This window comes from Perca flavescens, chromosome 11 (assembly GCF_004354835.1).
Source record: "Perca flavescens isolate YP-PL-M2 chromosome 11, PFLA_1.0, whole genome shotgun sequence".
Taxonomy (NCBI): domain Eukaryota; kingdom Metazoa; phylum Chordata; class Actinopteri; order Perciformes; family Percidae; genus Perca; species Perca flavescens.
Window position 1 is genome coordinate 17,793,901 of NC_041341.1, and position 23,319 is coordinate 17,817,219.

Consider the following 23,319-nt stretch of genomic DNA (forward strand, 5'->3'; position numbering starts at 1 on the left):
GAACTTGCAAAACCTGCAGTTTGATGAAAAAGAGAAAAAAAAGTTTTTCGATGATGTTCACGTCGCGTAATTACATCACTTCATAACGTTCCCATGGCAACAGGGGGAAACGGCTGCTCTTGTGTGAAGTAACCGCAACATTTTTCAACTTTCTGCTAAGATATATGTGACTTTTTTGCAACCAAAATGCGGGGATTATGCGCGGAAATCGGCAATTTATGCGGCGAAAGTGCGGCGTATTTGAAAAAATGGGGCCCCCACATAAATATGCGGACTTTGGCTGATTATGCATTGAATTATACGATCGCATAATCGCATTTTTCTGGAGGGACTGACTGTTCAGATGCTGATGAGACTCAATGAGAGTTAAGTCGCTACATTTCAAGTGTAGACTGTATTTTTTCTCTGCCTTTTGCCATGTTCTTCCAATCTATTTAGAAACGGTCGAGTGAATCCCCACTGAACCGCAGTAAAAGCTATGATTTGGTCATTTATGTCAGTCTGTGAATATGAATATAAGGAGACTACTGTATACATCTGTTTTCATAACTATACTTGTAAGTTTAGACGGACCTTTCACAAGTTGTCACTTTGGCACAGAGTTCCATGTTCACAACATGAACTATATACCTGTCAGCTAAAGCTATGTCATTTTAGCTTCACCTTTATACCTTAAAACAAAGCAGTTCTTTTTGTTTGTTAGATAGCCTTTTCCTAGTAAAGGTAGTGCAGTAGTTTGCATTTTGGCCAGAGGTTTTTGTTCCTCGAAGGCTGGTGGAAACAATGGGGAAGAGAAGTGCACCTTGGGATATTACTGAGGTTACCCTGACCCCTGGTTGCTCGTTGCCAGGGCCACAGTAGCACTTAGAGCCTAAACGTGACAGACTAAGCGAGAGCTGTACCTGAAAAGGTTCCATGTTTAAACCAGTACACCGATTCTAAAAACTGCAGGTGTACGAAGGCGTCGTTGTAAACTTCAGAGAGGTTTGCGATTTGGGGGACGCACACACAAGCATTCATGGTAACATCACAGGACAGCACGTCAAGTATAATCAGCACCATGTTTTGGGGTGGTGCTCCTTTGTGCGCAACAGAACAACTTGAAACAGACAGACTAAAAGGGCCATTTAAAATCGTCTGCTCTCTAATTCAGCCTCTCATTGATGGATGTCATTTATTCTGTCTCCGAAGAACTAAAAATAAATAATGACCGTCTGTTTTTGTTAATAAATTCGTTGATCACAAAAAACAGCTCCCCATGGACCTCTATGGTTTTTATCATATAGGTTGGGGAATCCTCCACAGTCGAGGTCAAAGGCGCAGAGGCAGGACCTTCAGCCCAGGGACAAGGCTCACGCTTTGGAGCTTGGAGCTTTCACCTAGCCCCTGGGCATTGAGGTTACTTGGTCCACTTTGAAAAAAAATGCGCGAATGTGGCTGAAGAGAAGGATGTGGGAGGAACTTCACAACCAATACATGTGTCTGCATCACACAACCTCTGTCATGGAGAGGCCTTCCTGTTGGTCCAGAGCAGTGTGGGAGGCAGGGGTGGGGACTGAGGTGGACGGTGCTTCCAGGTACCCCGCCGCTGCACACGCCGCCCTCGCAGAAGCTCCCCAAGGGCGGCACTCTGATCCCCGTTGGACAGACGTAACCGCTGGAACACCTGTAGATGAAGGAAAAGAGAAGAGGCAAGGAAAGAACAGAGCATGTTTACATTCAAATAACACACTAAGTAATTACTTCTCCTGAATGGATTGACAAGTAAATGACATGAAATGACCAGGCTGTGATTGGAGGCGGCAGGGAGAGGGGAGTGTGAATGACAAGCATTGGTTTTACATACAGAAAATGCCATTGCAAAGCATCCTAAAACCGACGCAAGAGATTTATAATATCAACATGTCTCCAATAGAGATTACTACCTACAGAGCAAGAAAAAATAGGACAGAGGTAGTCTCACATTGTCAGACCTCTCCACAGCTCTGTGGATAATACACAGGTAAAGCAATCAGACAGGAATTCCAGTCTGCCTCAGTCAGTGAGACCAGTAACAGGACCGAACTGTAATGATCAATACTATATTAGGAACCGGAGGTTGTAATGGTGGCAGTTGATGCGCTGTTAAAGTGCAAAAACAGTGTCCTCATGCTCATAGATAGGATCGCATGGATGAGGCTGGCATGACTATACTGTATATGTTCCTTATTGTCAACAAATCCCATGCAAACAGCAAAAGCAAAAATGTGTTGTTCTGTCTCACAGTGCTTTCTGACGTCCCTACACTGCCATTCATCCATTAATTTGTTTTAAAGGCTAAGTAATTTCCTAAAACAGATGGCACTGAAGTTATCAATTAATGTTACTCAAACAGGAGTAAATAGTATATTTGTTGGGGACTATTTTTAGCCGTCGATTAATACACATTCACTGTATTAGTGAGTATTTACAGCAACAGGATGTTGATGTTGGATTAAGTTAAAATAAACTACAGTGACATGTTGATCATAATAAAGTAACCTGTCAGTGCAATAGTATGGTTCATTGATGTGTTTGGAGCTCTATGACAGAGGAATAAGCTGTATTGTATTGTATAGACACGCGTTAGTAGTATCAATTCATTGTTGATTTTAGTCTTTTCATGGGATTTATTGACAATAAGAAAAATCTAGAAAATAAATTGCCAGTCCTATCTTTTAACATTCTCGTAAAACTGATGGAAATGAGATTTGATGCTGTAATTGCAGTTTCCTACATAATTCGTTTCCTGCAACAGTCGCTCCCTCTAGGCCTCTACCCCTTCCTCCACTATTCATCTCTACTGGAGTTGGAGCTGTGAGCTAAATCAAGTTAGCTGTACATGAAATGCAACATTTTCTCTGCATATTGCAAAGCATACAGAACATTTAGTGACGCATTCCGCAAAGACATTGCCACAGGCACACATACAGAAAGTACACAAATAAACGCTAATTGTACACATTACATACTTTGACATACACACATAGCCAGCATCATATACCTGGAGAACCACACACCTGTGAATGTCCATGTGCACATGCACTCAAACACACATAAACATTGATTGCCTTCACAAGCACAATACTCAGCAACCTAATCCATAATTTACACCTCCCTGACAGGCTATTCTCTGCACTGGCGCAAGCCAGGAACACCAGCTACTGGAACAGTAGACAAGTAAAAACCCCATGTCCTTCTACAATGCATGACGTATGTACGTGGACACACAGTGGCCTTGATGCCTGTAAAATATAAATCATTTAATACTCATCTTCAAAGTGGCAATGGTATTGCTGCATTTAGAAATTCCATTTACCTCATGCTTAAAAACTCTGTCCAATGGCAACTATGTGGACACTCAAACATCGCACTTACTGTATGTGTGACTGTGAACATCTCATTCCAAAACCACGGGCAATAATATGCTGCTAATAACAACTTTTTGGAACATGGTTGCAGGAATTTGCTCTCAGCCACAAGAGCTTTCGTTTGGCCAGTCAAGTTCCTCCACACCATCGGAGAACCATGTCTTTATGGACCTCAAAAGAATATTTTAATTGATGACTTCTGTAGAAAGTTTGAGTTGATAGAATAGGCCATGCTCAGAGTGCTCAACCGTGCTACATGAAAAAATGCAGGGGACTTGCCAATGCAATTTCTTCCGGCAAAAAAGTTAAAACAGGCTCAACTTTTTCCGTGCTGCAATGGCCAATAAAATATTTGTACACTCATGGTAGATTATCTGCAGTGTATGTGTTTTAATGATTCTTTTCTTTAATTAATTTTAATTCATGAATCCCTTACTCAGACTGGATTTGCTGGATTTTATTTTGTTGTCTCACTGGTACTTGAAACAACATGACTCCACCAATACAGCACCTTTTTTAACGCAGGGCTGTTTTCTGTCAAATTACCCACTTACATGTATTCCCTTTAACGATCTTATAAAAACTGATATGAGTGTTACAAAATAATACAAAATTGCTGTAAATTTCATAGCCAAAATAAAACACCCGCACTCCATTCCTCCATTAAAACATTCTCATACATCTGAAATATGGGGGAGGGAGCCGATATCCAAACCAACATGTTAATGGCTTGGTAATGTTATGGTAATAATATGGTAATGTAGAAAGAATAGTAGTCACTCCAAACTGTCACTCACAGACTGGATGTCGAGGCCACAGAGTGTGACAATAACCTCTGAGCTCCTCCTCAGAAAACACACAATCTACTGCCAAACACCTATACTTTCCTGTATGTTTTCTGATTGAGCCCATTCAATGCTGTGTGTACATTACATACATAATTAAAAATATATTGGTCCCTCTAATAAACTAGGTGCTATAGCTTCAATCATTACAACACTAACAAGGAAAAAAGAAGCTTTCAAAGAAGCTAAAACAGAGAGGTCACTTAATAGTGTGTATCTCTAGAACCATTTTACCCAGACTGGTTGATGGTAGGAGAGAAAGCAATGGGTGGCAAAAGAGCGGGAATGATTAGAGGGAGAGATGTTGATGATTATTGATGACCTACGTGCAAGCTCTTTCCTGGAAATTTCACTGGATGGGTTTGATGACGTGGGGATTTCAGAGAAACTAGCATGAAACCTTTATTCAAACATACCTTTTAACACTGCCAAACATGGGGGATACATGCAGAGACACCGTTGTTAATCTGAATAGCAAACATGTGGTGCAGCACTTCTCCCACTTTAAACATCATTACTTCGGCCTAGATTGTGTCTGAAGGGATATACAAAGAATATGAATCTCTGTACCATCCAATAATTTAGTTGGCAAAACAGACAGTCCGCTTATTCTATATATGATTTGTCTGGACTGCTATTGACTACTAACTACAGGAACCAAAACAACCCAGTCCATTCATTCCTAACTGAGCTACTCGTCCTCCTCTTCTTCCTTCATCCTTTCCTTTTCATGTATCCCATTAGATCTGCTAATCCTACATAAACACAGTCTGGAATGCAGCTAATTGAGAGGTATTCTGGGTCACAGAGTTGTTCCCATCTCTTGAATGAACACATGGTAATGAACCTGTTCCAGACAATACACCAGATTAGTGAAGTAAGGAACCAAGATAAATGTGTCTCCCTTTCCACGTTTCAATGGTAACAGTGAGTAGCCGCACTTTGACACACCACTTTTTGCACAGAGATAATATCAGACACATGAGGATGAAGATCTGGAGTGACTTCTCAGGGTTATTCTTAGTTAGCTGCAACACCAGTGACAACAAATAATCTAAAAAAGAAAAGGTATAAGGACGGGGTTGTGTAATGGATTTAGCAACTTAAAATCCCAGCAGATGAATAAGCAACCACAAAAACTGCAGCTCTTCCTTGTTGAACAGATTTAAGTTTGAGTGCCATTAGCAGTATAATCCGTATCAGAGTTGGTATGCATGCTCATTTGCATGTGCATTTGCATATGCTAATCCAAGGACAGTGTCAAAGGAACAAGGATGCCTACTGTCCACTACAAGAGGCATTTACTTAACACTGATCAACACAGATCACCTTGTCTTTAGAATGCATATTGAAATCGTCATCAATATCCTATAAACTTTTGAACAAAACCAGTTTTCAGCTCAAATGCAGAAAATCTTGGCAGAACATTTTCAAAGATGCTAAATCAAGTGAAAAAATGTCTTATAAAAAAATGTATCGTATCCTACCAGAAGTTTATAGTAATCCACACTAAAGGACGTATTAACCTTGTCTATTTAAATTGAAGTTATTGTCAGCGATATAGTAGATTACATTTTAAATACATGAAAACACACCTAAGTACTTGTAATTACCAGATGAATCATTATCATATGGTCTAATTTGATATCAGCGCCAATATAATAATAAGTCAAAGAATTATTCAGTTAAATGGATATGCTGATCCTCTCACAAGAACCCAATGCATCACTGCATAGGTATAAACTGATGTACACATTGACGTACACTGAATTTAGAATTAGAAAAAATAATTTCACTGAACAACAAACAAAGCTGGTAGCCTTAAAGAGAAAGAAAGATTATAGTGTGATTAGAATATCTTTTGGCAGTGATGATGAGCAGGTATACAGATGCAGAGAGCTGCAGTTTCTTTTCAGAAATGGGGAAGGGTGGGGGGGGAAGCAGCAGCAGCAGCAGCAACAGCATCACTGATTCTAGTATCAGACTTTTCACCACAGTCAGAAGAAAGGGCAAATAGCTAATCTGATTCCAGACCAGTGTTTAAAGGAAAAATACCACAGTAAACAGGGGAGCAGGTAAAGCTAAATGATGTCCTGGTAAAGCAGTGGTTTTCAAGACTCTTCTTCCAAGGGCCCACACATTCAGGGGATTTGAATCAAAACGACCAGGAATTTTGATCAAAACATTGTTATTATGTTCCTGCCTTAGATACTGATTATTATTGGAATCCATTGTAACTGCATGAATTCAAGATAACTGCAGCCTCCATTCTCCATGAAGGAGCAAACTAAAATTTATTTAAAGCCACTCCACAGGACGGTAAGTGGACTCCAAAAATAGACTTTGGGTGGAGTATTACTTTAAACTCAGACAAGACTTCTGAGGCTTTTTTTCTTCATTACTGTCATGATCCCACACTGGGTCTATGAAAAACACTGCTATTAAGGGTGGAGAGCAGCGAGGAATGACATACACTCACCACATCCCTACATGAGCAGGGCTTCCAGTGACCACCCCTGCCCCCCCTCACTGTTTTAGAGGGCGGCCCCCGCACCGAAGGGAGAAAAGTTGAGATGACCCCTCTGGAAGATAAAGGAGGGAGTGAGGGTAACACAGCCAAGCTCATTAGAATCGAAAGAAAGAGAGAGATAGATAGATAGAGAGAGAGAGAGAGAGAGAGAGAGAGAGAGAGAGAGAGAGAGAGAGAGAGAGAGAGAGAGAGAGAGAGAGTATGTATTTTCCATACAGCCCAATAGTTCACATATTCTAACAAAAACTTTGGAAAACTAGACTATTATATTAGCAGCAGGAATGGGCTTCAGACTTTCTTGAAGGCAACCATAAGCAGGTGAGTTCATCCCGAATGTTTAGTCAACCTGAGGATTGTGAAGTGGGTACAGTGTGTGCCTTCACATCTCTAGTGGCAGTGTCTTATGAATGATGAGTCCTTTGCTTCCCTGAAAGTGGGACACTATGTGCTTTGTTCATTGTTGTGCTTCATGCACCACTGACAGTGACACTTAATCACTGACTGATGCAGTTTGCGATGAATCTGAATCAGTTTCCATGTGGCGAATCCTTCTTATGAGTGTAGACCGGGACGAAACAGCTGCATCCTGGAATACACGACGCAATGACATAGAATATTGAGGAGAGCATTTACAGTGTGGACGCCATTATGAAAGACCTTTTTACCTCATATGTAACCTGCATTATGTTGACTTCCAAATGAAACCAAAGCAGTGGTGGAACAACTGCGCAGTAAAGGCTAGAATGGCTAGCCTGACAAGCCAGACCCACATCAAGATGTTAGGTCTGGGAACTCACCATTGACAGGGCTTAATCCGAGAGGTGGGAAAACGGTTGTCTTTCAAATTCCCTCTGCACGCAATAGCGCTACAACCAGGCAGAGCAACAAAGAAGGTAGCTAAGCTAGTTGATAGATTAAACTTATGTTATGTATTAAACTCCCAAGTCTTCCAGAAGACCGCTGTTCCCAGCAGCAGGAGCAATAAGCCCGCCCACCGACTCTATACGCGATGTGATTGGCCTGACCAGAGTTTGGTTTTTCCAGCTCGCAAGCCAACGGAGAGTGCCTAGACCCGCCTGGCTGCAAAATAAATTTGCTGCCACTAGGGTGCGTCTAGACTTCTAGGCTATAGAATGGCAACATCTGGCTACAATGGAAACATCTGTAAATTGACTATTGTTATGACAGCCAGTGTCTTAAATAAATCTAATTTCCTGTTAGAGTTTGTGGGTTCACTGCTCAGCCTGTGGACATGATCTTAGTAACAGGAGAGAGAAAATATGTGTGCATGCGTGTGTGCTTGAGTATGTGTTTGTTTGCCGAATGTAAACAGATTTCGGATTTGACGCGTTCCAGCAGCGCTCAGCAGCCACGCTCAGCAGCCACGCTCAGCAGCCACATTTTTAACATAGTTTGAAATTGTTTTGCCCACATTTTTTATGTTTTGCATACATGTACATGAATATGAAAACCTTGTAAAGACCATGCATTTTAAATGTCAATATAGCCATATCTCACAGCACAGTTGCTTTTGATTAACCTGCGTTTTTGTTTATTTTGTCGGACGATGTCGTGATATTAAAATAATGATTTTATCTGCAGCTCAGCAGATTGGTTATTAATTCTGTATATAGTATTTATGAGCTGCATACATACATACAAACACATCCAGTATAAAGATAGTGGAGTGGTCCAAAGAGACAGGGCCAGTGGACACACACGCGCACACACACACACACACACACACACACACACACACACACACACACACACACACACACACACACACACACACACACACACAGGCTAGAATAGTGAATGATCGTCTTTGCCAGTTGTAACGGAGCTGGGTAGTGAAGCAGTCAGATCCTGTGTACATTAGCCGTTCAGGAGTAGTGAGTGTATTATTTGTAACCAGATCTTGTCTTTTCTCTGCCAGTAAATACTTTTCAGGTGGTAACAGTTAAACTTTAATGGGAAGAAATAATCTAAAGTGAAAGTTATAAGGAGCTATAAGTCCAATACATCATTTGCGAACCAAGCTATTTCTTCAGAGTGGGTATATGACTTAGTGGCAAGACAAAAAGGATAAAGAGTGTTCTCAGATAGTTGTTATAATATTGTGGTAAGTCTTTCTATAAATCACAAGGCAAGGATGGATCTTTTTAGTTGAATGATTGACTAGTAAGACAAAAGAATCAAAAGAGAATATGGCCTTTGTTCAGCAGGGGTTGTAGCTGATTCTGTGGTCTGTCCTGGGACCAGTGGTCTCTGGCAGGGACCAGTGGTCACAACCACTAGGGGCGCTAGAGACACTGGTCGCGACCAGCTCCTCAGTGGTCTTCCCTGTGGTCCCTGTGGTCTGTGAAGCAGCTTTAGTATTGTCAAACCCTTCCTGTCGTTTTGGCAGCACTGTTAGCTGGATAAATGTCAGAGATCATAATCTTTTTTTCTATAAAATTCACTATATCATATATATTATGATTATTATTGTTATTATTATTGATAATGGAGATCCGTGTGGTCAGGACCAGCTGGTCTCTGGCACGGACCAGTGGACACAACCACTAGTGGCGCTAGAGACACTGGTTGCGACCAGTGGCACAGTGGTCATTACCAGCATCTTACTGGCACAAAGGGCACTAAAATTACTGGTCCTGACCACCTCCTCTGTGATCTGTTCTGTTCTTTGGACCAGTTGAGTGATCTGTGGAGTGTTTATTTTTAATACAACTTTTAACGTTTCTCAAAGTGTGAGCAGAGTCGCCTAATGTGAGAAGCCATAATCATTTGTCTATCCAATGCTATTGATCACTATTATTAATAAAAATCATAATAACAATGATTAAATTATTATGATTAGTCGTAGTTGTATGAGTAGTACTATCGACTATGCAGGTCCGTGTCTTCCATTGAGAATTGAAGATTCATTTTCAATTGGTTTTTTGATCATGCCATGGCTACATGGCCACTGCCTTTAAACTAATGAAATGAAGTAAACTGTTGGTGATTCAGTTCCTGGCCAATAAGAAGCCATTTCCAATTTTGATGCCAGGTGTGATCATATTGATCATATGCCGTATGCTCATTCTTTTTTTTTTTTTTACAAGTATTTTTATTGCTTTAGAGAAGATAAAGTGCAACATTACAATGTCAATAACAAGACCTCTTTCAATTAACCCCATCCCACCCACAACAAACCCTTGAGGAAAGGAAAGCTAAAGAAACAAAAAATAAAAAATAATAAAAACACCTTTCTTCTATTACTCATGATAGCAAATAGTGTAATCAGTGTGCTTCACATATCTTAGCAGTTATTAAGAGGGACGTGTAGTAATTCTTTCAAAGTAAGCCAGTAAAGGATCCCAGTTTTTGTAAAATGTTCTGGTTAATCCTCTAAGAAAGTATTTGATTTTTTCTATTTTTAGAAACATCATAATATCAGAAAGCCATGTGGAGGCTTTAAGTGGTGTAGATGTTTTTGTAGTATTCTCCGTCGTGCTATTAAGGTGACAAAAGCAACAACACTTTCCTTCCCATTGGACCTTACAATATCACCCCCTTTTACCCCAAACACGGCCATTGTAGGGCTAGGTTGTAGATCTAAATCAAAGGCTTCATTTAAGACCTCAAATATTGAAGCCCAGAACTCTCTCAACCTGGAACATGACCAAAACACGTGAAGTAAATCTGCTCTGTCCATTCTACATCTGTCACAGATGTCATCCATGTCAGAGTATATTTTGGCCAGTTTAACCTGTAGTGCATACGGTAAAGACCTTTAAACTGAATCAAATTCAAACGTGCATAAGAAGAGGTCGCATTCACCCAGCTTAGAGTTCTGTCCCATATAGCATCTGATATATTTGTCCCTAACTCTTCTTCCCATTTTGCTTTGATAGGATCCATGGATGTACTGTAAAGTGAGATTTGAGACTCATGACTTCACAGAGCAACTTAGAGAAATATGCAAAGAGTATTCCTCTTCCACAAAGCCGAGCCAGATGTTTGATGCCCATGATGTTAGGGCAGAGTTTCAGAGAGTTAAGACAAATAAGAGCATGGGGCCTGATTCTATTACAGGAAGATTGCTAAAGCACTGTTCAGAACAGCTTTGTGATGTGTTCTGTAAAATATTTAGGATATCTCTGGAGCAGTGAAGGGTCCCAAAGTTATGGAAGGAGTCCAATGTTGTTCCGGTGGCTAAAAACTGAACCCCTAAGGTGCTAAATGACCTTAGACCAGTGGCATTGACTTCACTGGTCATGAAGTCATTTGAAAGGCTGGTCAAAATGGAACTGATAACTATGGTGGAGGAGGCTTTAGACCCCATGCAGTTTGCATATAGGGCAGGGATGGGGGTAGAAGATGCCTAACTTTCTGTTTAAGCACCTAGACGGTCCTGGCACTCATGCCAGACTTTTATTTATGGATTTTTCATCAGCTTTTAATACTATTCAACCACATATTTTAGATTGGAAACTGCATACCTATTTTAATTTTGATGTAAATTTTGTCGGCTGGATTGCAGATTTTTTAACATGTAGATCTCAGAGGGTTAGGGTTAATGGCTTTCAGAACAGCGCTCCTCTTCCATTGGCTCTCCTCAGGGCTGTGTCCTGTCCCCGTTGCTGTACATTCTTTACACCAATGACTGTAGAAGCCAGCATGAGAACAGGCACATTCTGAAGTTTGCTGATGATACGGTCATCATTAGCCTGCTCCGTAAAGATGAATCTGAGCATGGGCCAGTTGTGGATGAGTTTGTCCAATGGTGTGATGAGGCCTTTCTCCAATTAAACTCCACAAAAAACAAGGATATGGTCATTGATTTTAGGAAAGTATTCCTCCCACCATCTAAGACTTTCATTAAGGGAACTGAAATTGAGTTTGTTGAACAGTACAAGTATCTGGGAACTGTCATTTATAAAAACCTGAAGTTTGATGTGAATAGTGATGCAGTCTGTAAGAAGGGACAGCAACGTTTGTACTTCCTTAGAAGTTAAACACTTAATGTAGATAGGAAAATTATGTCCTTATTTTATAAATCTTTTATTGAATCAGTTCTTATGTTTGCCATGATTGCTTGGTACGGTAACCTTAATATCAGAGACAAAAACCACCTAAGCCATATTGTAAAGGTGGCTGATAAGGTGTTTTCACAGTCCCCCTTGATGGTTATCTTTGACCAGCAAGTTCTTCGCAAGGCCCGGCCTATATCTATAAACCAACCCCTTCACTCTTTGTAGTAGTAGTTGTAGAGTTTGTAATACTCCCATCAGGTTGCAGATTTAGAGTACCTCGGTTTAAGACCAGTAGGGGTAAAAACTCCTTTGTTCCATGTGCAATAACTCAGCTTAATTTGCACATGTAATGTAGTACTTGTTTTGTTTTTAGAGATTGTTCCAGTGGTGATAAATTCTGTTGTGTGTATTACACAGGAAATCTTTTTTGTACTCATGTCTTGTATTGTTGCCTCTATTTGTATGTGGCTTGAATGTGTTTCTTTTTATCTTTCACTTCTAACTGCATATCAAGTTTCCCATTTGGGATAATAAAGTGACTTAACTGAACTGAACTGAACATAATTGGATTATATGTTAGAGATTTGGCCTCTAAAGGTTAAAGGGGTCTGCATTATATCCTCCAGGTCAGAGTGTTCAGGCAATTGAGAAAATTATGAGATGTGTGTTTAAATGAAATGACGAACCTGAAGATATCTGAAAAAACTGGATTTAGTGATGTTGAATTTACTGACTAAGTCAGTGAAACTGAGAAAGATGTTATTTAGGAAAAAATCTTTACATGTTGAAAGGCCCATACTGTCCCACTGTTTGAAAGTATTGTCAATTTTAGCAGCCGTAAAAAGATGATTATTACACCGTATGCATATTCTAAAACCACAAAGGGGGGAAAATATGGTCTAGGATATACTTTGCTTGGATTCCTTGGATTCCCAGGCCCATTCCAACGATCTGTGTAAGTAATCTTTGACTTTTATTGTTTTTATTGTTATTCGTTGAGATATGCTTACGTGATCAGACTCTATTTAGATTTGGGCCATCTTCTGTGTCTTTGACTATAGCCTAACTGAAATGTCATTGAATATAAGCCCCAAATGAAGAAGAAGAAGAAGAAGAAGAAGAAGAAGAAGAAGAAGAAGCTTATAAAGCCACAAGAAGCCCTATCAAGACCCATTGGCCAATCAGAAAATAGCATCTCTTTATATATATATAAAGAGAGAGAGCAAGAGAGAATAATGGTTTCTTTAAAGCACTTTCAGTGCCCAGAAAAGTTCTATATAATTCCAACCCATTATTTTATGTTTATAATCTGTCCTCTTCCTTGTTTATTTTTTCCTTTGTTGTCATGAACTTAAATGTTTTCTATTATGCAGTCCACAATTGACATCCTGGCGAGATTTGAGGGTTTTCCAGATTTTATCCAGAAAAAATCCTTTGAACGATCAGGTGATCAGGTGCTGGATCAATCAAGATGATTCGACTGTTACTTTTGTTACTGTACTGTAGGCTACTTAAGTTGAATTTTTAATTGAACTTTTACATTTTTGTATTTCATTTGATGTTGCTTTGTCAGTCAACTCTACATTTTTTCCTCCACTACATATATTTGACTTTAGTTTCTAGATTTGATACAAAGGGTAATGTGACAAGCTTTTAAAATGCAACACATTGGTAAAGTTTAAACCAGTCAGGAAGACACGGACCTGCATAGTCGATAGTACTACTCAACTACTACTAATCATAATAATTTTATCATTGTTATTATGATTTTTATTAATAATAGTGATCAATAGCATTGGATAGACAAACGATTATGGCTTCTCATATTAGGCAACTCTGCTCACACTTTGAGAAACGTGAAAAGTTGTATTAAAAATAAACACTCCACAGATCACTCAACTGGTCCAAAGAACAGAACAGATCACAGAGGAGGTGGTCAGGACCAGTAATTTTAGTGCCCTTTGTGCCAGTAAGATGCTGGTAATGACCACTGTGCCACTGGTCGCAACCAGTGTCTCTAGCGCCACTAGTGGTTGTGTCCACTGGTCCGTGCCAGAGACCAGCTGGTCCTGACCACACGGATCTCCATTATCAATAATAATAACAATAATAATCATAATATATATGATATAGTGTATTTTATAGACAAAAGATTGTGATCTCTGACATTTATCCAGCTAACAGTGCTGCCAAAACGACAGGAAGGGTTTGACAATACTAAAGCTGCTTCACAGACCACAGGGACCACAGGGAAGACCACTGAGGAGCTGGTTGCGACCAGTGTCTCTAGCGCCCCTAGTGGTTGTGACCACTGGTCCCTGCCAGAGACCACTGGTCCGTGCCAGAGACTAGCTGGTCCTGACCACACGGATCCATTACCAATAATAATAACAACAATAATAATCATAATATATCTGATATAGTGAATTTTATAGAAAAAAGATTGTGATCTCTGACATTTATCCAGCTAACAGTGCTGCCAAAACGACAGGAAAGGGTTTGTCAATACTAAAGCCGCTTCACAGACCACAGGGCAGACCACTGAGGAGCTGGTCGCGACCAGTGTCTCTAGCGCCCCTAGTGGTTGTGACCACTGGTCCCTGCCAGAGACCACTTGTCCCAGGACAGACCACAGAATCGGCTACAACCCCCTCTCCCTTTGTTGATAAAAGACAAAGTACAAAGGTAAAGCACAGGATAATAGACATGAAAGCTTTGTGTCTCTATGCTGTGACTGGCTGTCCCTGAGGAGGTCTTGTATGCTGTTTAATGTGATCAAGCTGGTGAGCTGCTATATGTTATGGCTTTCTAAAATACATGCATTTATCAGTTTGTGGTGTGTCTTAGTTTTCAATATGTTCTTTCACTCTGGATGGTTTCTACTTGGTCATCAGATTTATATCAGAGGCTGTGTGAGTTATATCAGAGGCTGTGTGTGTGTTCCTGCATGTGTGTGAGCTTGTGTGCAAGCGTGCAGGACATTCAATTCAATCCTGTAACCATACACCTGTCTACAGAGCCAGAGAAAGAGTCACATGTCATGATACATTTGTTCAAAGGAGGCCACTTTCCTGTCCATTCAAAATGTAAACAAACCCACAACAAAAAACGGGCCTGATACAGTGGTGTTGTCATTGTCTGCGTGTTAGTGTGCGTTTGTACTGTTAAGTGCCAATCTTTGTGTGTTTACCTGAGTATGATGGCTGTCCATGTGTCTGTGCAGAGAGGTGGAGCTGGAGGAGTTTGACTTGCTGTGACTCTCATCCTCCAGCGACCCTGAACACACAATATCAAAAGCACAAACATCTGACTGCAAGTCCTCCCACACAGACAGATACAGAATGAAGGACACCACACCATTCAACACAAGCAGGGATTGAAAAAGCTTTGTCTCATGCAAAAGGAAATGTTATGAAAAGACACCGTAGTTGTCAAACTCTTTGAACGTTTAAAGGGATACTTCTCCGATTTAGCATTAAAGGGGTGCGCTCCCTGCGCTTACTAGCTAAAAAGGTGAGTTGTGATTCTTTGGTGGAGGTTTTTTTATGTTGCAAGAGTAACGTTAGAACAACACTAGTTATAATGAAAGTGTCGAAACTTTTTTATTTTGTCTCGGCTGTTTTAGCCGCTGCGGCTTGCGCCTGGGCATGTCTGGGCATGTAACAGACAGTGTGTCTGTGTTTGTGTGTGCGCTGTGCAGCGGTGTGTGTGTGTGTGTCATTGTGTGTGTGTGGGTGTCTGTGTTTGTGTGTGCGCGCTGTGCGCAGGGCAGCAGTGTGTGTGTGTCTGAAATATGAGACCTGCTATATCGTCTCCAATGTATTGTGTATGTGTTTCCTCAACCAGTCAGCACGCAGCTCATCTAAATATTCATGAGCATACCATATTTGGAAGAAAAGCTGTTGTTCCAAATAGAGCCATTACACAGGGATGCATAAGGGCCAAAAAAAATAGCATCTGGGCCATTTTCAGCCCAACCAATGTTAAATACCATATTAGGAGACCTTAAGGAACAGTGTGAAATACCCTATATAATCATTCTATCACCCCTTTAAGCTTTGTATCAGTAGAAACACGGTAGTATTTTCGAATGACCGTGTTTCCCTCCCTCATGTCCCCCTGAGACAAGAGATCTCTGTACTGTGGGTCGGGAAAAATCTTCAGATTACGGAAAACGACGATTTTTGCGTCATCGGAAGATTTTTTGCCCAGAGGCAATGGACTACAGTAGGAGCTACTTCCACATGTTTTCAACCCGCCCATAGGGGGTTGGACTGGTCTTTACACAAAGCTCGCAGAAAACCAAGTGTCAGCCATCTTGAATCTTTGCTAAACAGGCTCTCTTTTCATCAGCAAACTTTTACAACAATTATGTGCATTCAAACTACCGCACATGTGTACATGTGTACCTGCACGTGTTAAATGCCGACCATTCTACATTCCACGCAAATGTACGGCTGTGTTTATACTCGGTGTTTACAGCCCACCAAGCGCTAATGCTAGTATGCGTTAGCTGAACTTTAAAGCATATAATGTGTGTGCACTAAATGTAGCCTGTTTCATATGTTGTTTTTATATATTTTAAATGTGTAACACCACTTGAGCCACGGTGAAACGTTGTTTCGTGTATATGGTTGAAATGACAATAAAACACACTTGAGTTGAGTTGAATGCTGCCTCACTGTCTGTCTGTCTGTCTGTCTGTAAACGGTAGGTGTGGCTTGGGAGTGGACTCTAAAGCAGCAAAGCAAGTGCATTCTGGGATTTGGTGTCTTCCATCCATATTTCATTCACATTTCTACTACATAAGTGACCCAATTTAAAGATATATTTGTCTTTCCAATGGTGAAATATCCCTTTATGGAATACTGCGATCACTCTCCAACTCAGGTCACTTCATTATGTCATGTAATATTCCTTCTCCCCTTCTTCGGTGCCCATGCAGTGCTTTTATCTCAACATTTTATCTCTAAGATGAAGTAAGTGATTATGTGACTTTGTTGTGACATGGGCAAAAGGGAAATAATTAATTTAACAGCTTAGTCTGGCTACCTGACTTTTTAGGACATTAATTACAGCAGTAGCATATTCCTTATTTAGAATCACATGGCCTATATGGAGCCTGATATTTTGTTGCTCTGCTCATCTAGATGCACATCTACACACCAACATGACACATATATTTGTAAATACATTCAAAATGTATTCAACCTGCTGGACTTGATTTTTGAGTTTATTTATTGAACAATTAGTTTCACCCTTGGCATTGATCCACTTGGACAATCTGTATGATAAGTAATGTGCTTTTGAATAATCTGTGTAAATGTGCAATACACTGTTACCATTGGAGATCTGGTTGCCATTCTCTACGGGGGCGGGGCTTGAGGAGTGAGGATGTGTGTGGTTGTTGGCGTTCTTGTCCTGTAGCTGCAGAGATGGTGAGGTGGGGGCAGAGCCGCATTCTTCCCTTCCTGGCAGATTGATATTAGAATTGAATCCTGGAAGGAATATAGAAAAACACGGTACATGTCAGTTCATGGCATATACAGTAGATATTTAGATTAAATCATGCATAGTATTTGTGGAGTACAACACAAATTAAAACAGTGCAGGGAGTCTGTTTTAATTGGTAATATTTAACTAATAATGTGTTAACTTATTATATATATTAGTATATTCTCTCCACTTGGTCCCACCCCTTTTCCATCAAGCCTTTTAAAAAGTATAAATCTGCTCTGTCTGGCAGGAAGGTGACTCCACATGACTTGCCTCTGCCCCTGCTCCTCAGGGCTCCCATGCTATCACACACTGAATGAGTGACTGTGGCTCCATATATGCATGGGAGTGTGAATGAGAATTTGTCAGCTGCTGTCCCAAACTGAGAATGTGTACCTCCTGGTCGCCTCATGGTCACAAGATGCCTAAATATAGACTTAGCAAACTCTACAGTAGGTCCCATGGGGCAGGTGTGTATTTCTGAGGGACAAAAGGCCAGGTAGAGGGAGGCAGTCCATGTGACAGTTGCATGCTTGAGAAGATTCACAGTGAGTATTTGGATTTGTACAATAAAGACTATAATGAGGGAGAATTTGACATTTATCCAATTTTGGGAAATCCGTATGGTGCTGTTAAGGCACGAGGTGTCTTATGACATTGATTCCCTGAAGCCTGCCAAAACCACCTGCCATCTTCCCCTGGCATTCCTGTGGTTTTCTCATTCCCAGAGGATGACGAAGGGGAGGAGGAGGAGGATGAAGAGGCAGCTGCTTTTCACAGAGATGTCTGGGATAGCAACTGTAACCCCTGGCCACTCCCACAGCGTCCGGTATCACACTCAGTCATTAAACAGCTGAGAGAGAACGGAAGTAGGCCATCCTGTTAAGCCCTTCGGCATCCCTCTGCGCCCTGATCTAAGTGGACCGCCTGCTTTGCCCACTCAAAATAACAGCAAGGTTGTGAACCCCAGTGCCAGGTTCCCCTGTCACACACGCATTTCCATGACGCCAGCGATTTCCTGCGCTGCTCCAGGTGCTGACGAAGAGTCAAGCGCAATAAGTCACGTGAGGCATATGCGTCAGCCTGTGCACTTGCTCTCATACCATCTCTTATAAGGAGTTCACCTTCCTGCCCCTTGAACTTGTTACGTTAATAGACATATGACATAACTATGTCCCCAGCAGATCCACAATAATATGAGCCTTTAGCAAGATGACTGATTATTGACCAACAGCTAATACTGTCACTTGAATATTCTCTGCTGTTGCTGGGCAGTCAGACTGCCTTCGGTTGAAAATGAATGAGCTGTTAAATATTTGATATCCATTCTCATCATTCTACTGCTCATGTATTATTAACCCAGCTACAACTAATACACTTGGAGGAAACACTCACAAAAACACAATGGGACAACACAGTTTCTATCTTTTCTCATATGCCCGTTTTCTCTAGCCGCAGTATCAATGGGAAATTCACTTTCATAAGGGTAACAAAAAGTAATTTCTTTGTGGGTTTGACCCTCCCTTTTCATTGACTAAGTGTGACAAATATGTTAGGCCTCTTTTTGCAAAGGTCAACCTGCATCAGTGTCATAGAGCCTGTATGTGCTCTGCATGTAGTCCACTGAGCTACAACAACACACAAACACAGCTAGATCATACTTATTATGTGCATGATGATGCTAAATGGGCTACACCAGCTAGCTCATTAGGTAACATGTTAGAAGGCAGCTGCAGCAGCCAAAGGGCACTGCACTGGAGACTGTAACAAATGGGCTGTCTCAAATGGGCCAACGAGGGTGGCTGACTACAACACCTGAATCAATGTGAGGAGTTTCTAAATCTAGAAAAAGGGGATTAATGAGAAAGGATGTTGGGTGCTGGTCCATCTCACCTCCCTACCACTCAAACACAGAGCATGTGTGTTATTACTTACCTACAACCCTACACTACTTCAGCTGTACAGGAGGTAATCACCCAGTAACCAATAAATCATGTGGCACAGAGCAGGCTGAGACTTTGATCATGACCTCATCACAGTAGATAGAACACATAATGGACACATGCACTCCTGCACAAATGTGCAGGCACACACACACACACACACACACACACACACACACACACACACACACACACACACACACACACACACACACACACAAATATCCACAATGAGGTGGGTTAAATGGGATATAGTGTGAAAAATTACAACACAGCAAAGGTTAACTCCCCACCCCCTACACATACACACACACAAACTAGGTTTGGCCTAGTCCGGGCCAAGTTATCCCAACAGCAAATGGACCATTCACCCATCAATGTAGATGCATTTAAAAACAATGACAAATAAGTTAGATAAATAGTTATCCTATTGTTGTGGTGTTCAAAACTGGTGTTGTAGTGTTCAAAACGGTTTGTTATGTGATCTTCTCTCTGCTAGTAGTTTAGATTTGTGGAACTGTGAGTGAGCGTGGGTGTGCACATGTGTGTGAGCAATACTGACAGACCTCCATCTCTCATCTTGCGGCCAGAGGTGGACTTCCTCAGCAGGCTGCGTCCAGAGCTGAACAGAGTGTTGAGCTCATCCAGGGGGCTGGTCAGGGGTCTGCCATTGGCTGGGTTGAAGAGCAGGGGAGATGAAGAACACGAGTGTGCTCTCCGAGGCTCAGGACGAGACATCTTTACTGGGGAGTAGGGAGGTGGCTTCCCCAGTGGTTCCCCGCTTACCCTTTGAGAGGATGAGATTTTGGGGGAGTCTGAGCTCCCTGTGACAGATGCTGCGCGGGTCAGAGTCAGGAAGTTAGCCTCAGGCGGGAAGGGGAAGTGTGAAGGAGGTCTGTAGGGAGGAGGTGGGGCATTGGTGGGAGGAGGTGGAGGGGTGAGTGGAGGTGTGGACTTCTTCTCTGGCATGAGGACAGTGAGGCTAGGGGAGGAGTCAGCCCTCTGGCGGGCATACTGTGGGGACAGGGGGCTGTCTGGGCCAGTAGCATAGTTCAGGTTAGTCTCAAACACAGGCAACTTCTTTACCTCTAGTGGGGTGAGGGGTGACTCATCTGAAGCAGGAGAGCAGGTGACGGGGGAGGGGGGAAACACCAGGAGAGGTGGACGGTGGGGCAGCAAGTTGGGAAAAGGAGCAGGGATGTCACAGCTGCCATCTTTGTCATGCTGAGTTTTGGGAGCTCCGCTGTTGGACGTGCTCTGTGAGTTAGTGATGTCCATGGAAGCTGTCACCAATGCTGCCATCTGTTTCGTCTCCCCGCTTTTAGGAGGAGATACCCCTAATCCTACCAGGCTCAAGCCGAGAGCCTCCAGTTTGGCTGCCTTGCTAACCACAGAGGCAGGAATTGCACCATCTTCATGAGGGTAATACTTCATCTCCTCATAGACGGCCTCTGAGTCAGCCAGCTCTGGGCTGTCAGGAGGCTCCTGGAGGCTCCGAGCCCGTGGCTGGGAGCCCAACATCTCTATGTACACGTCCTCTTCGTCTTGGCCCTGGTAAAGGCTCAGGCCTACCCCTTGTGGGGCATCTACAGAAGCTGCTTTCTGCATCAAACCACCAAACCCTCCAAATCCCCCAGCACGGGACAGCAAGGCCAACTTTACATCAGCAGGACGCAGCTGGTGGATGTAGGGTGCTACAGCATTGATCTCCTCATACGAGCCTGTGAGCTTAGTGTTGGGACTGCGCTTAGGTTTGGGGGGTGGCACCTTCCTCATGGTTGTGTAGTCATCACTGTGGGGACGGGGCTTGGACAAGGCTGAGGAAATGATTAAAGAAGCAATTAAATGCAGAGAAGGTCAAGGCATTAGGCAACAGCATCAAGGCACAAAAACTGTTGTATCGCAGTAGAGGTGATATACCTGCAGGGTCTGTGGGGGATAACTGGGATTTAGGAGGGCTTCCAGCCGGCGAACCATAGCCCTCTGGAGTGGGGCTCTCTTTGGCTGCCATCGTCAACCCTGCGCTAACTGCTTCATAAGATGCACTCAGACGAGTGTTGGGGTCCCTCTTTGGTTTGGGCGGAGGTTGCTTACGAGGAGAGGAAAGACCTCCCCCGCCTAACCCATCCTCGTTGGCATGAGCTACCTGCTGCAAGGCTGGTTTGATGGATGGACTGGCACTGGAATGGACCATGTTGTCCATAGCGAGGGGGATGGGTACCGAGCTAGACCGAAAGTGGCGAATAACTTGACTGCCCCCGTTGACAGGACCCTCATAGATTTTCCCACTTTTCTCCACAACCCTACAAATGGGAAGAATAACAAAATTCATACTTCAAAGAAAGAAAAAAAAATAGTTTGACCATTTGTATCGTCTTAATCACTTGAATGATGAGTGCTTGAATCATGCTTTTCACAAAAGAAGCATAAAAGCTTTAGATACAGGCAAAAAAAATTTCTCCTCTATCCAATAGTTTTCTGATCCAGATTGAGTTAATGAGATCATTTAGATCATCAGTATGCTCAAACGTAATGTATGCCTGCTTCAACTGTCACGCCACAAATATGAGCTAAAGAGGCCAATTGTAGGATAAAGACCAAAGAGATTATGTTTTAAATCTAATCTCCTTGCAGTAATTTGATAACATCCAGTTTGATTTTTTCTTTGCTAATCTGTGTGAACCATCTGTTGGTTCCAGGATCGCAGGCGGGGGGTGGCCAAGCATGTGTGTAGGTGATGGGGGAGGCATTTTAAAAACCTGCAGAGAAATTAGGTGAGTTTTGGTGAGTATTAATCCTCTCTACAATACGGCAACTGCAACTCCTCTCCCAGTCGGCCTACTGACACCCCTCCTCCTGGTAGAAGCCTCCCTGTGCTCCCGTCTCAGCAGCAGATGTTACATGCACAAAGACACATAGAGGACACAGAAATCATGTGTGTTTATGTTCACTTTCATCTTTCGGGATGTATTGCTTTATCCTAATGCTAAAACTCAATTTTAATAATTAAAATTGATCAAAAAGTGTTAGAAATGTTTTAACTGTGGCAATTGCTCATTGAAATAATATACTATAGTTAGTGTTTTTTTTCACTGTATTTACTTTTACTTCACTTTTACAAGTGCTTTAAAGCTTTATGTTTGTCTAAGATGATGAAAAGCACAAAATCTGTATGTGTTTCTAAGTTAGGCAACCAATCAAAACAATGTAGTGAACACATATTTTGTAAATTTATCAGAAAGCCACAAGAGACATTAGCATATTAGTAACCAATCATTGTCAAGCTAAGATGATAGTCAGTATTATGTAACAATAGCAATAATCACAAATGGTAATGCTTCTGCTGCACAGAAAAACAGATGCTATTGAAAAAAAATGAATCTATTATGCAGCTTACCATAGAGCATATTATATGTACACATTCACAGGTTTATTAGTGCTTTAATGTATAAAATGTAAAGTCACATTTCAGGTACTACCTTAAACAAGACTGTAGTTTTTCAAACATTAGAAAAATGACTTACTAAAATGAAAGTTGTTTATTTAGCACCCCCCTCCAAGGAGCTTCTTATTACTTTTTTTTTTTTTTAAACCCTTTCTAATTTAGCCCTCCAGGGTTATTCAGTTTTCTCCAGGCATAATATTAGAATTAGGTGAGGTGGAGATTAGGAACGCGTTCCATAGGTGCAACTCAATACTAATACAATCTGATAACGCAGCTCATTATCTGACTATCCATCATGAAACATACAATTGAAAGCCTACAGCGCACAGGGTCACAATGACATCATTAATAACAAATGTTGCGAGACATAGGCACACACATGCTGGAGCACACATACACATAAATACACACGCACTCATACAAACTTATGAATGCAAATAGTTCCTTCATACAGTCATAAATCCTGCGAATGACAGTAACTGCAGTTTGTTAACTTTCCAGGCTAAATACATAATACCTACAGTCACTATGAGGCCATCACATTTAGTATTATGAATTATATTATAGTTAGTAATAAAAGCCCTATTTCAGTGAGAATATAGATATATCTTGATTGGTTGCATTAGTACAAAGTAATCAGTAGCATA

General features: G+C 41.6%; 1 protein-coding gene across 5 annotated transcripts in view; it reads right to left on the bottom strand.

Moving 5' to 3' along the window:
• Positions 1-264: 264 nt before the first annotated feature.
• myo16 (myosin XVI) overlaps positions 265-23,319 on the bottom strand; it is a 123,631-nt gene continuing 100,576 nt past the window's right edge. For 4 of the 5 annotated variants that reach the window (XM_028591826.1, XM_028591824.1, XM_028591825.1 and 1 more), the window contains 5 exons: positions 21,148-21,530; positions 19,794-21,044; positions 17,131-17,286; positions 14,979-15,064; positions 265-1,666 (listed from right to left, as the gene is read on the bottom strand). In XM_028591826.1, coding sequence (XP_028447627.1) covers positions 1,502-1,666; positions 14,979-15,064; positions 17,131-17,286; positions 19,794-21,044; positions 21,148-21,530 — 2,041 coding nt within the window. In that variant the 3' untranslated portion in view covers positions 265-1,501. Of the gene's footprint in view, positions 1,667-6,713; positions 6,817-14,978; positions 15,065-17,130; positions 17,287-19,793; positions 21,045-21,147; positions 21,531-23,319 lie in introns of all 5 variants that reach the window. The other variant, XR_003693756.1, reaches the window with a different exon arrangement.